Source organism: Monodon monoceros, unplaced genomic scaffold, assembly GCF_005190385.1.
Source record: "Monodon monoceros isolate NGI ecotype Baffin Bay Population unplaced genomic scaffold, NGI_Narwhal_1 Super_Scaffold_15, whole genome shotgun sequence".
NCBI lineage: Eukaryota > Metazoa > Chordata > Mammalia > Artiodactyla > Monodontidae > Monodon > Monodon monoceros.
In genome coordinates this window covers 68,470,650-68,484,162 of record NW_021703771.1, presented here as the reverse complement: position 1 = coordinate 68,484,162, position 13,513 = coordinate 68,470,650, and the positions used below count along the sequence as shown (strand labels likewise).

The window sequence follows — 13,513 nt, the reverse complement described above, 5'->3', positions numbered from 1 at the left end:
AGCAGAAACTAACACACCATTGTAAAGCAATTATACTCCAATAAAGATGTTAAAAAAAAAGTTACAAAATAGAACTGGGGATAAATATAACATAGTCCTGTCTTCATATCAGAATTAATGGTTAGCCAATTTTAATACTGCAAAGTCCATATTAAATGTCTTTGCTAATTTCTGTATTGCAACTTTTACGTTTTCATTTGGTTAACATATCAAAGGGGACATAAAGATCATACAAAATTCCAGCAACACTACATGAAGAAAAGAGTCAAAATTTTACAAGGCAAGTTCTCTGGTTATCTTGTTCTCACAGACATGCAGACTTTTCCTTGTGCTAAACTGGGCAACGCAGTCTATGGAATAGGGTTTCTTTCTGAGCTTCCACTCACCGGGACTGTCTGTCCATACTTGCCACCCTTAGTGCTTCCCATCTGGCATTCAGCAGGGTCATTTGTTCCTGAATCTCAAACTCCTCTTCATCTGACAGAGTTCCTTGTGTTACCAGCTGGTGTCCTGCCTGCAGGACATTGCCCACACTGCTCTGGTGTGCCGTCAGCTCCATCATAAAAGCCTGAGAAGGTACACCATTATGATTTGGGAGCTGCTCAGTGAAGAAGAAACATCTTAATAAATTGTTAATGTCTAAATATTAATGCTGTGAGAAAAAGTAACCACGTAGAGTGCAAATAAACAAGACTTTGATCCAATTTTTTAAGCTCTGAATACAGGGAATGAGCAGCTGCCTGAAGCAAAAAGAACAGATCGAAGAGGACAGTGTTACATGTGATGACACCAGCTAGTTTAAGTAAATGCTGATTATGCTACTGTTAGTCGTGAACATGGAATTATGAGAAGATACACCGAATAAACCACCATGCTCACCCAAGAGAAACTGCTTAAAGAAAATGACCATTTCTGTTACTGTGAAACCAAAACAGCAAATCAGACCTGCCAATTAATATATCAACACCAAGAAACTACTTAATCAAAAGAATTCTTCACATAATCCAATCACTACACTGCAATATATCCCTGAAATAGTAGGAAATTTTCAATATATAAAATTACACAGGAATAGTGGATATGAGTTTTCTTAATCATACAATAAATAAAAATAATCACTTCCTGGGGAACATTCAAATCTAAAGATTTGGTGTATTAGTTAGCCACTTTGTGTTTTAACTATAACAATACACTTCAGAAACGAGCTGTACTAGGCACTGATTTTTTCGTCAGTGGCTTCACAGAATCTACAAATTACGGTAAGATTAAAATCCGCAATCTAATTCCAGTGCACAGTTAAATCACCCACACCAATTCTGTAACAAAGCCCTATTTAAATACCACAAGTCTTAAAATATGCCATGACCTTTCTGTGGAGCAGAATTCAGTAAACAACAAGCATCAGGGTTCAGCCCCTGACTGAGGCACAGGCACCATGGCACATATATCCTGCTCATCAGCTAGAGATTATTTACTTCGTGGGTTGCAAACTGGTCTTTGACTTCTTCAACATCATCGGAAATGTCATCCTGCTCCTGGAAAGTGTCCTCGGCAGAAAGCAACCAGGTCAGCACTTCCTCCAGTGCTATCTGATAGCTGTCCAGATCCATGTCAACCTCGGTGACAGTGCTGGGGGTTTCAGCTCGGGGACCTTCTTGCTCCTCCTCTGGCGCTGAGCTCTATAAAGACAAAGCCAAGAAAACTCACAAAGGCTGTGAAGACCAGAAGGTGTCCAAAAAAGACACACTGGATGGAGAAACCAAGGTAGGCACCCCTGTGTCTTAGGCATCCACCTGATTCTCAGGAGCTGGGTGAGCAACGCTGTGACATAGAATGCATTTTTAAATGCTAGGATGGCAAAGAGTACAAAAGCTGCATCACTCATGGATTCTGTACTCAGGGACATTCTAATATAGCTGGGAAGAGACAAATAACCCACATGAATCACTTCTGAACAAAAATAAAAAGGCTATTAACAAAGTTATAAATTCCACGGGTGCAACAAGGAATGCTATTTGAATTCGCCGAGGGCTAAAATAGGAAAGTTTCATAGAGGATCTGGAACCTGCTGGGCCTTGAAGGATGGATGTCATTTAAAGAGACAGAGATTAGAATCCTGCTTTGACCCTAGTTAAATTGCTTTTACTGAATTGCATTTTAGCATTGCATTTTAGACACTGAAAGACAGACACACATACAGGTTGTCGTACTGGTGATATTTTTTTGAGGCAGCTGCCCTCTAGGTTACTAGCTGGTCTTTTTTTGAAGAGCCCGCGGAACAAGTTATTCCAAGCTCCTTCTAGGCAGTGGAGTATTTTCTTATATACTTTAGAGTCATAAAACCAAACCTACCACCTCTCTCATTCATTTGTTCCCTTCCAGAGCAAAAAAATTCTTTAAAATTTGCCTACAGCCTGTCTCCACTTTATCACCTCTCATCCACAGTTTTTATGTACTATCTCAAACATACACAAACGTATAGAGAACAATATAAGAAATGCTCATGTATTTAACAGCTACATTTGTTAACACTCCCTTTCATGCTGATTGGGCACTGGTCCCCACCACACACCTGGAAAAGCTTTTGCCAGTGTTACCAATAACGTTCTCATTGACAAATCCACTTTTCTAGCATCATCTTTAGGATGACCATGTAATTAACAAAAAAACAGAACATTTTTGATAATCAACAGTACTAGAACAACACACATAAACCAGAACTGTTCCAAGCAAACCTGGAGGTCCGGTCACCTCATGTTCCTTAAGCTTTCAGTGGCATTCCCTACATCTGACCAGTCCCCACCCTCCTGAAGCTCTCCTTTCCCTGCTTCAAGAACACCATCTTGGCTTTCCTCCTAGTTCAACAGCATATGCCAACATGTAAGTAATGAAGCTCCTCAAAATTAAGTCCAGGGCCCTTTTTTCTTCTATGTACTCTGCCTGCATGGTTTCATCCATTCCCATTGGATTTAAAGAACCATCTACATCCTGCAAACATTTACCTTTATATTTCTGGCCCCAAACTCCAAACTCCTATGTCCTACTTCCTTAACATCTCCACTTCAATGTCTCATAGGCGTATCAAACATTGTCTGTATTTAAACCCTAGTTTTTCCCCCCAAAGCTCTTCAAGCTTCCCATTTCAGTAAATGCCTCCTCCATGCACTTGACCCCTCCAGCTAAAAATCAGGGAGCCAGCCTTGATCTCTAGCTTTTACCACCCACATTTAGTATGTACGTATAAGCAATTCCTACCTTCAAAATTCATCTCAAATCCATCCAGGCCTTTCCATCTTCACAACAACCGTTTGTCCTCAGCACTGCAACAGCCTGCTACCAGTGTCTCTGCTTCCCCGCTGCTCCCCAGACTGCTACGTCCACCACCCACTTCTCACAGAGCAGCCAGAATGATGTTTGGAAAATGTAACCACATCATAAGACTTCCCTGCTTAAAATCTTTCACTGCTTTCTCAATGCTCTTAAGATACAATTTAAAATTCTTAACATAGTTTACAAAAATACTGTGACAGCAAGAAACAGAGTGAGTGTGTGAGTGTGTGTGTGTGTGTGTGTGTGTGTGTGTGTGTGTGTAGGGTTGGATTTCAATTAGGTTAATCAGGGAAGTCTTCTCTGAAAAAGTTCCATTGAAATTGAGGAAAGATGGGAAGCTTGCCATGCAAACAGTGGGTAGAGGAGCGTTTCACAGAAAGCAACCCACACGTACAAGAATCTTGGGGAAGGAGAGGAAGAAGTCCACCACGACTGGTGTGCAGTGGCCTGAGATGAGTTGGGGCGGTGGGCTGGGCCTTGTAAACCACAAGAGGAGATGAGGTGTTTAATTAGTATGAGGGCTGGAACAGAAAGAAAACACACACCAAAGATATTCTGGAGGAAGAATCCAAATGGACCCGGTAAACAACATGCAGGAGTTAAAGACAATGAATCAGGGAGCCCCCAGGTGAAATGACGGGTGATTAGGAGAGGGGTGGTGCCGAAGACAGAGAAGGGAAAACGAGTTAAGTTCTGGACCTAAAACCCCAAAACTGGAAAGCCACAATAATCCTGGAGGTCATTTAGTATCAAAACTCGATATTCTAATGAGCAATTCTGAGAACTAGGAAAGTTAGTGACCAGCCAAAGGTCATTTAGACAGGCACTAGGATCTATGAGGTGGGAAGTGGAAGGCATTATCTAAATGCAGGTGTTCAGAAGGTATTCATTCACATACAAGAGGAGACCTTCAACTGAGAGATTAAAGAGAAATTCAGGAATTATTTGCTGACCACCTAATGCTCTACAGCACATGTTTGCAGAAACAGCAAGAGAGGAAGTCGGGCTATTAGTGTTCTCAGGAAAGTAGAGGATGGCAAGATATGTCAAACAGTAGATGATTACAACTTGACCACGTTTCATCTCTCCAATTAACTTAATTCAACCTCTAAGGCATTAATGAAAGCATTAATGAAAAGGTTAATATTATTACATCTGCTCTTTTCTTTTTTTAATAAATGTATTTATTTATTTATTTTTGGCTGTGTTGGGTCTTCGTTGCTGCACGTGGGCCTTCTTTAGTTGCGGTGCGCAGGCTTCTCATTACGGTGGCCTCCCTTGGTGCAGAGCACAGGCCCCAGGCGCACAGGCTTCAGTAGTTGTGGCATGCGGGCTCAGTAGTTGTGGCTCGTGGGCTCCAAAGTGCAGGCTCAGTAGTGGTGGCACACAGGGCTTAGTTGCTCTGCGGCATGTGGGATCTTCCCGGACCAGGGCTCAAACCCGCATCCCCTGCATTGGCTGGCAGATTCCCACCCGCTGCGCCACCAGGCAAGTCCCAATACACTTGCTCTTAATCAAACAGCAAATGGCTTCTGCAATTCTTATCATGTCACCCCGAGCCCTAAACAGAAGTGATTATTTTATCTACACACCATGAAAGGCAAATGAAATCTCCCTTCTTTTTAAAAGAGAATAGCCTTCACTATAAGAAGTAGAATATTCCATCTTTCTAACAAAAGGAACCCCGATCCAATGAAGAAATGATTCTAAAACCAAAAGGCAAACTCTGAAGATTATTTGAGCCCTGAAAAGGATGCGTCATTAATGCAGCATAATAACTACACTACTAGAGACAAATGCTTCTCAGCAAACATTCAATGATAAAACATTAGGGCTTTTCCTCAATATCACTTGATCCTCAAAACTACTAAAAAGAGCCCTTGGTTCATAATCTGGCCCCATCTCTTGCCTTCTTTTCCTCTAAGCTTTTTTCTTTTTCTGTAAATCATAGTTTGTTGAAATGGAGAAAATAAAAGAAGTGGTACCTACTACCCAAAGAAAACCTGAAATAATAAGTCCTTTGAACCTTGGAGAAGAAAAAAAAAAATGCTATGCCAATTCAAGACCATTATCACTAACATTTGAAAAAAAATCTTGTTGAATAAAAATGAATGATAATACCTAAACAAAATGAGAAGGGAAAATTATAATATCTGCTGCTTGCTGAGTGCTTATTAACATCATTTTAGATACTTCAAACTTATTAACTTTATAAAGTGGGTGGTTTTACCCAGATTTTGCAATAAAACTGAGGATGAGAGGGTAAGTAGCCAACCCAAAACAAGAAGTAAGAGGGATGAAATTTAAGCTTCAAAGCCCATGCTTTCTGCCTCTCTAAAATGTATTTCTTATCACTTTGAAATCCATGTGTATCTTTTGATTGTTTTGTTGATAAATGTTAGACCAAATACCTTTTAAGTTCTCATCCCACTGTTAAGGTTCTCTCATTTTATGAATTATGAGAACTGGTTAGACTAAAACAGAATAAGGTAAAATATGGATTGATTCAAGGCAGAATTATTCAGGAAGAAAATGTCATGACTTTATTTATATCTCCTGAAAAAAAAGGATCCTCATTTATATCCTGATGAATAAAACCACTGTCAGCCCTTAAGTGAAAAACTCACCAAGTAACATATTATCAATTATTCCTCCTAGGGCTTCCCTGGTGGCGCAGTGGTTGAGAGTCCGCCTACCGATGCAGGGGACACGGGTTCGTGCCCCGGTCCGGGAAGATCCCACATGCTGCCGAGCGGCTAGGCCCGTGAGCCATGGCCACTAAGCCTGCGCGTCCGGAGCCTGTGCTGCGCAACGGGAGAGGCCACAACAGTGAGAGGCCCGCGTACCACAAAAAAAAAAAAATTATTCCTCCTAAAAGAAAGGGAAAAGCTTACACTTTGATGGCCCTTGTGAGAATATAATGGTACAAATCCATTTTTTAATGGCAAAAAAAGAAAAAAAATTAGTACTTAGAACCGAACTTAGAACAGAACTAAGCTGACATGAGAAAAACCACCTTCAGTACAGGACAAGAGTGTTAAAAGATGACCAGATGCTAGAAAAACATAGGTCCTTAAGCATGTTATGCAGAAGCATGATCACAATCCTAGACTCTAACTCTAGCCTTGCTGTATGAAATAATATATTTTCCTTCTTAAAAAGTAAAATCAGTAAAGTTATGGTTCTCCATTACATGCATGTGATGTGTGACAGCATGCCAACCGATAAACTGAACTTCTGATGCTGAGAAACCAAGACGTTCTCAGTCAAGAAAAAAAATGCTCTGAAAGTGTTTTTATCTAGTACCTAAGAGAAAACAAATATGGCAAGTCAAACACATTAATAAAAATTTACCTGTACCTGCATGTTAATTTCTCCTTCTTCACATTCTTTCTTATATTTCCTTGGAAGTGTCTCTACTTCACGGATGGCATCTATAGTGACTTGCTGAGGTAGCACCTCAAACAAAGATGTTAAATACATAATTATGGATTTCTTGTCAGGAAGCTGAACAGCAACATCTAAAAGTGGAAGTAAATAAGAACTAGCTTAAATTAGATGTCCAAGGTATGTGAATTGCTCAATATTGGATATAAAATAACTGTCTTAGTACCCATAAACAATGCTAGTATATTATCTTTGCAATACCACAGCTCAGTAAATTTCTATTTCATATAATATATGAGCCAAAGGTAAAGATGATTACCTACTTTTTTTTGTTCCATATCCCATTTCTTAAAAATCTTCCCTAAAAGCTTCCCCCATAAGGCTCAAAGATAAGCTATCATCTAAGATAACATCACAGATTTCATTCATACTATGAAAATAAGTCTAGAATTCAATCCTGCAACATTTGTAACTGAAGTTTTCACATCATATACAAGCTCATACAAAAACACATTTTAATGAAATAAATAAAATACTAAATTGTTTATCTAATAATTCTGTTTTCCTAAAACTTTAAATCTTATGCTCGTATTGATTAACTATTCTACAGTGATGTAATTAAATTTCCTCCTGAAGGATCCTAGAAACTGTTAAGCACAGAAGTATCATGTCTGTAATAAAATGGCTTGTACCACATTTCAAAAGGAAAAACACCTCCTCAATTCTCACAATTCTTTCAAAAAAGCGGGGGGAGGGGGAAAGCACTGCTTTTCAAGTATTCAAAACTGTAACGAAAAATCAAGGTTGTAATTAAACACTGAACAATACCTTCAGGATCTAACAGCTTTTCAATTCCTAAGTAAGTTTGAGCCTTGCTGAAGGCATGTTCAAGTCTCTCAATTGGGGACATTTTGACAACTCTATCCCAGTTGAAGAGATCGGGTCTGAAATCAGGATGCAAATAAAATTCAGTGAAGATGAAATATGTGGAAACAAAGTTGTTATTGTTATAATCGAATACATTTCAGTTTTAGATTTTTTTATTTGTGAATATAAATTTAAAAGTTTATCTTTTATATCCCAAAGTCTTGTCAAATATATAATATTTTAAGGTAATCTATAAATATGAAAACAACAGGTAGAACATTCTAAGGTTTTTGTATTGGTTAAACATGCCTGTTAAAATTCTGGAGTAGCCACTGAAAGACTAGAAATGGTATATTTCCCAAATAGTGAAAGAAAAAAAAGGGAAGAAGAACCTACCAGTATAAAACAAGAAAGAAAAGAAGATATAGAAAAAAGTAAGAAAAATGAAAAGCTCAAAACAAGCGGTAAGAATGAACTTAAATACATCAATTATCGCAATAATGTTAATGGACTAAATTCTCCGATTAAAGACCAAGTTTAGCAGAATAGAAAATCCAGCTCTAATCTCTTCACAGGACACTCCTAAAGAAAAGACCCTGAGAGAATTTCCGTCCACCCCTCTCCATATAGCTACTGTCTAGTATTTCATTTCTATCTTGATTTTCTTTTAATCCCACAAACTGGACATTATTGTTGCTCTGACTTACTCAAAAGTTGATCATTTTCTCTGCGCTCTATCTGCTCTTGCATCTTGGACCCACCTACACTTCTGGGATTTGCCTCCCTCGTCCCCACCCGCCCAGTTCCCTCTCTGACTCCACCTCTTATTATTCCCCTTATTCACACCACTGCACCCAGTGGCCTCCGACATGCCAGGTACCTCCTCCCCTCTTGCCTGACATTTTTCTTCAGCAATATTTACCATTTCTATATGCTACACAACTAACATTTTCATTTTTAAAAAACTGTCTGCCTCCCTCTATTGGAAAATTAATTCCAAGAAGGAGGACTGGGAATTTTGCTTGTTTTGTTCTCTGCTCTACATCCTGTGTTCAGCACATAGAAGGCACCCCACACACACTTGTTAAATCAATTAAGTAACAGATGGAAAAATGTTTAAGCTAAAATTCAAGTTTTCAGGCTTCCCTGGTGGCGCAGTGGTTGAGAGTCTGCCTGCCGACGCAGGGGATACGGGTTCGTGCCCCGGTCCAGGAAGATCCCACATGCCACGGAGCGGCTAGGCCCGTGAGCCATGGCCACTGAGCCTGTGCGTCCAGAGCCTGTGCTCCGCAACAGGAGGGGCCGCAGCAGTGAGAGGCCCGCGTACCGCAAACAAACAAACAAAAAATTCAACTTTTATGATAGTGTCTCTTAACTGACTAGAAACAGTGGGCAACCCGCTTAAACTGATAAAGGAGAAGTAGAAGAAGATGGGGTGTGTGGGGTTTTTTTTAACCAGATAAAAGTTATATGAAAAAAAAAGCTAAAGCAAAGAGCAGTCTTATGGTAAAACATTAAAACCACTCCCTTTGTTATCAAGAACAAAACATTCTGCTCACTACCACCAATGCAAACTGATATTGTATTGAAGGACAAGGCACAAATGAAGGGGAAAGGGGAGAGCAGAGGAGGGAAAGGGAGGGGAGGGGAGGGAAGGGGAGGAAAAAAACTATTATAATTCATGGTCATCTATCAAAAAAAAAAAAAAACTTTCAGTAACAAATTTTGGTAAGAATTTAACAAGTTTCCAGATATAAGATATAGAAAAGTCAACTGCATTTTCATATATCAGCAAAGAACATATAGGAAATAAAACTTGAGACAATAAATAATTTACAAGAAGAATAAAACACATAACAAATTTTGCCTTTCACATTTAAACCTTTGATGCATCTGGAGTTTATTCAGGGTATGGTGAGGCAGGGATCCAATTCACTCATTTCCATTTGTTCCACACCATCTATTAATCTGCAACATCGGCTCAGTTGTAGATCCGGATGGAGCTGTTTCTGAGCTCTTTATTCCATTAGGTTGAACTACGTGAAACTGCCATTTATATCAAAAACAGTCAAATATTGGCAATTTCATATGCTTCAGCCTATTATTATATTAGTGTTTTCTTTATAGTACTATATAGTCTCAATTAATATAGCTTCATAATTAGTTTTGGTTTCTGTTTAGGAAGTACTTCAGCCTGTCTCTTCTTCAGAAGAGTAGTGGCTCTTTTTGGTCCTTTGGTATTTTATTATATAATTAGAATCTGTTCAGAAGTTTCATAAAAAGAATCATTGATCTATTTTTAATTGGGGGTTTTACAGAGTTTTCCTATAAAACTAAAGTAGGAGGCTGAAAACTGTCACAATTCTTTGTGTATATTACTGGTTAGTGCTGAATGAGTTAGTTCACATTGAACTATGTGAATTATTTTACATCTTTTAACTTACAAATATGTAGAAGAAACCATGGACACTGCACTGTGGCATTTAAGTCCTATGGAAACAAAGATGTGATGGGTAGTTTTTTTTCCATGATATTTCTATTCTTTATGTTTTCTTAGAGCATGTACAGAGGAGAGAGGCAGTAGTGGGAAGGGCCTTTAGGGAGTAGTAAGTAAGGGAGGGACAGAGAGGAGGTACAAATCTGTACAAATCTGCACATCCAAGAAGAGTCACATCTCACTTATGTCGGTGGAGCACGGCATTGAAGGCAAGCCCATCTGTCCAGCTGGTGGTGAAGTTGAGGACGTTGACCTGGCTGTACGGCCTGGTGGACTGGCGCACCCAGCTCAGCAGGATCTTCTCACTGTTGGTCTGCTGCAGGTCTGACATGATATCCTTCATGACATCTTTCACCTGTTCAAAAGAAACCATGGCTGCCAATAACCTCAAGTAGTCATTGGAATCCAGTCCTTGAATAAGGAATATTATATTCATGAACCATTGGATCAGGCCACTGGTATTCATTTTATTTCAAAACTTTCCTTTAAACACTGGAAGGATAAATACATTTTAACAGTAATGATTTCGATTTAGAGGTGATTTTAACCTCACCTTTATATATTATGGCATTTTCTATATCTTAGCAATACTTATATCACACTTGGCTACAGTGAACATTACTTTCATAGCCACAAAAAAGTAATATTTTAAAACTATACTTTAAACATCTTTTAATAGGAAGAAAACTCAATTTTTATTTTCTACACAAATGTGGAAGAAGGTAAGAACTTTTGGCTGGCTATAAAATCCAAGAATGAAGTGCATTTCCTGATGGCAATAACAATTATAATCTAGAACTAATATTTTATATTATTATTCTAAATCAGTACATATATTTTAAGGACGTGTTCAAAGAATGATGTGGACATATCAAAAAAAAATCCACAAGAGCCAACTTAAGGGGGCTTGAGAAATAATTAACAATAGTGAAAGATCAGAATCTATTAAATAAGTAAAAATCCATAAAATAAGTAAAAATCCACACAGATATATAAATGAGTGGATAGATAGATAGAATAGACAGATAGATACAGAGAAACAAGAGACAAGGAAAAGCTCTTCCTCATAAGTGGAAAGACAATTAACAAATGTAGAAGAAATGATGAAATTAGAAAATCACTTTGCCACGCATTATATTAATAACTGATCAGGTAAGAACTATGAATGGATCTTAAAATTAACAGACAAAAGTTTAATAAGGAGCTGAATATTTATACAGTCTCAAAGTATATCTCCACAAGATACTTTTTAATAACAAAGGGCAGTCACATTACAGTGGGGACACCTGCAGATTCCACCTCACCCAAATGATGAGAGTTAATACTGCCAGAAAAAAACTAATGGACAGCATATGCTTCCTTGATGTGGTGTATTAAGAAAAACTCAATATTGGGACTTCCCTGGTGGCGCAGTGGTTAAGACTCCGCACTCCCAATGCAGGGGGCCCGGGTTCCATCCCTGGCCAGGGAACTAAATCCCACCTGCATGACACAGTAAGAGTTCGCATGCCACAACGGAGGAGCCCTTGAGCCGTAACTAAGGAGCACACCTGCTGCAACCAAGACCCAGAGCAACCAAATAAATATTTTTTTAAAAAAAGAAAAACTCAACATCATTTTTCTGACATTCCTCCCAAAAATGAATAACCTGAATCCAATCATGAGAAAATATTAGCCAAATCCACATGGAAGAACATTCTACAAAATAACTATTCAGTACTCTTCAAAAATGACAATATCATGAAATACAAAGAAAGACTCAGAAATTATGCCAGATTACAAGATGACTAAAAAAACAGGACAAATGAATGTAATAAATGATCTTGTATTTTCTTTTTCTATAAAGGATGTTATTGGGGCAATTGACAAAATCTCCATAAGAGCTATAGATTACATAACTGTATTGTTTCAATATTATTTTCCTGATTTTAATAATTACATGCTAATTGCTAGTGCATGATATAATAATTATCATATGTATAATAATTAATACTAGCATTGTAAATATTAATATGTATTAGACATTTTATATTATATTAACATAATAATAATATTGTAGTTATGTAAGAGAACTCCTTGTTTTTAGAAAAATGATTTGTTTTTACAAAATACTCACAGATCTATTTAGTCAAAGAGAAAGAGAGGGAGAGAGAGAGAGAAAACACAGAAATACAGACAGCTGTTAACATCTGGAGAATCTGAGGGAAAGGTATCCAGGAATTCTTCAGGATATTTTTACAATTTTTTTATAAGTATGATATTTTTTAAATCTAATGTTTTAAAAAACAGATACTTTTTATTCTATGCCAGGAAAATAGAGCAGTTTGTCAGGCTCTTTCACTCCAAATTATTATAAGTTGAATTGTGTCCCCTCCCCAAATTCATATGTTGAAGTGCTAACCCCCAGCACCTCATAATATGAATATATTTAGAAATAGGGTCCTTAAAGAAGTAGTTTAGGTAAAATGAGATCATATGGTTGGCCCTAATCCAATATGACTGGTGTCTTGAAATAAGCAAAGGAGATTAGGACACACACACACACACACACACACACACAAGACCACGTGAGGACACAGGAAGAAGGCAGCCATCTACAAAGGAGAAGAAACCAACCTTGCTGACACCTCGATCTCAGATTTCCAGCCTCCAAAATTGTTAGAAAATAAATTTCTATTGTTGAAGCCACTCAGTTTGTGGTACTCTGTGGCAGCTCTAAGAAACTAACACACAAATGATACATTTCCAATTCCTATTAAGAAGTGATTGAAAATTTTCCCACCTGCCAGTGCAAAATGATGCTCCAAAGTAATCCTAAAGTCAGTTTGTGATTTCCATCTACAATGTCCGTTCCTCCTATATTCACTAAATCCACCTAGTAAAATGAAAAAAATGACTTTTAAGACAATTTTTCTATGGAAACCCAGGTTTTTGTTTTAGCTCGTTTGGACAGCAATATAAGTAAATGACAAGAAAAATTTCACTTTAGAGAATCAGGTGAACCTAAATCTCAAAAATGTATTACTTATACAATAGATCAATAAAGTGATCACAAAAAGCACAACTATTGCTTCACTCATAGAACAGGTTCAATACATCTCATAAGAAAAATATTTCTAAAAATCAGTTGATGCCAATGTCCAGAGCAGGTGGTTGGTTTCAAAATAAATCATCCCGATGGCATCAAAGGACCCCCCCCAAAGTCATATTACAAACTTACATTGTTCTGATGTAAAACCTGCAGCACTCTGTTAACATTATTTAAAGCGTGTAACCTTGTGGAGCCACGTTCCTTCGGCTGGAAAACAGAACACAAAATCGAATGAGACAGAGAGTCCCTCCATGTTGCTGTCAAACACTGACATTGAGATGCACATGGAACAGCAGCTCAGCACACAAGAGCCCCTCTGTACCAGGAGCTCTGGCTGGGTT

General features: G+C 38.1%; 1 protein-coding gene across 8 annotated transcripts in view; it reads right to left on the bottom strand.

Annotated features, from left to right (window-relative positions):
- The window catches only part of UTRN (utrophin), a 505,655-nt gene that overhangs the window by 377,191 nt on the left and 114,951 nt on the right, over positions 1 to 13,513 (bottom strand). For 6 of the 8 annotated variants that reach the window (XM_029224149.1, XM_029224155.1, XM_029224152.1 and 3 more), the window contains 7 exons: positions 13,302 to 13,379; positions 12,864 to 12,956; positions 10,264 to 10,436; positions 7,546 to 7,661; positions 6,685 to 6,851; positions 1,476 to 1,679; positions 387 to 568 (listed from right to left, as the gene is read on the bottom strand). In XM_029224149.1, the coding sequence (XP_029079982.1) occupies positions 387 to 568; positions 1,476 to 1,679; positions 6,685 to 6,851; positions 7,546 to 7,661; positions 10,264 to 10,436; positions 12,864 to 12,956; positions 13,302 to 13,379 (1,013 nt within the window). The remainder of the gene's footprint in view (positions 1 to 386; positions 569 to 1,475; positions 1,680 to 6,684; positions 6,852 to 7,545; positions 7,662 to 10,263; positions 10,437 to 12,863; positions 12,957 to 13,301; positions 13,380 to 13,513) is intronic. The other 2 variants (XM_029224150.1, XM_029224148.1) reach the window with 1 other exon arrangement.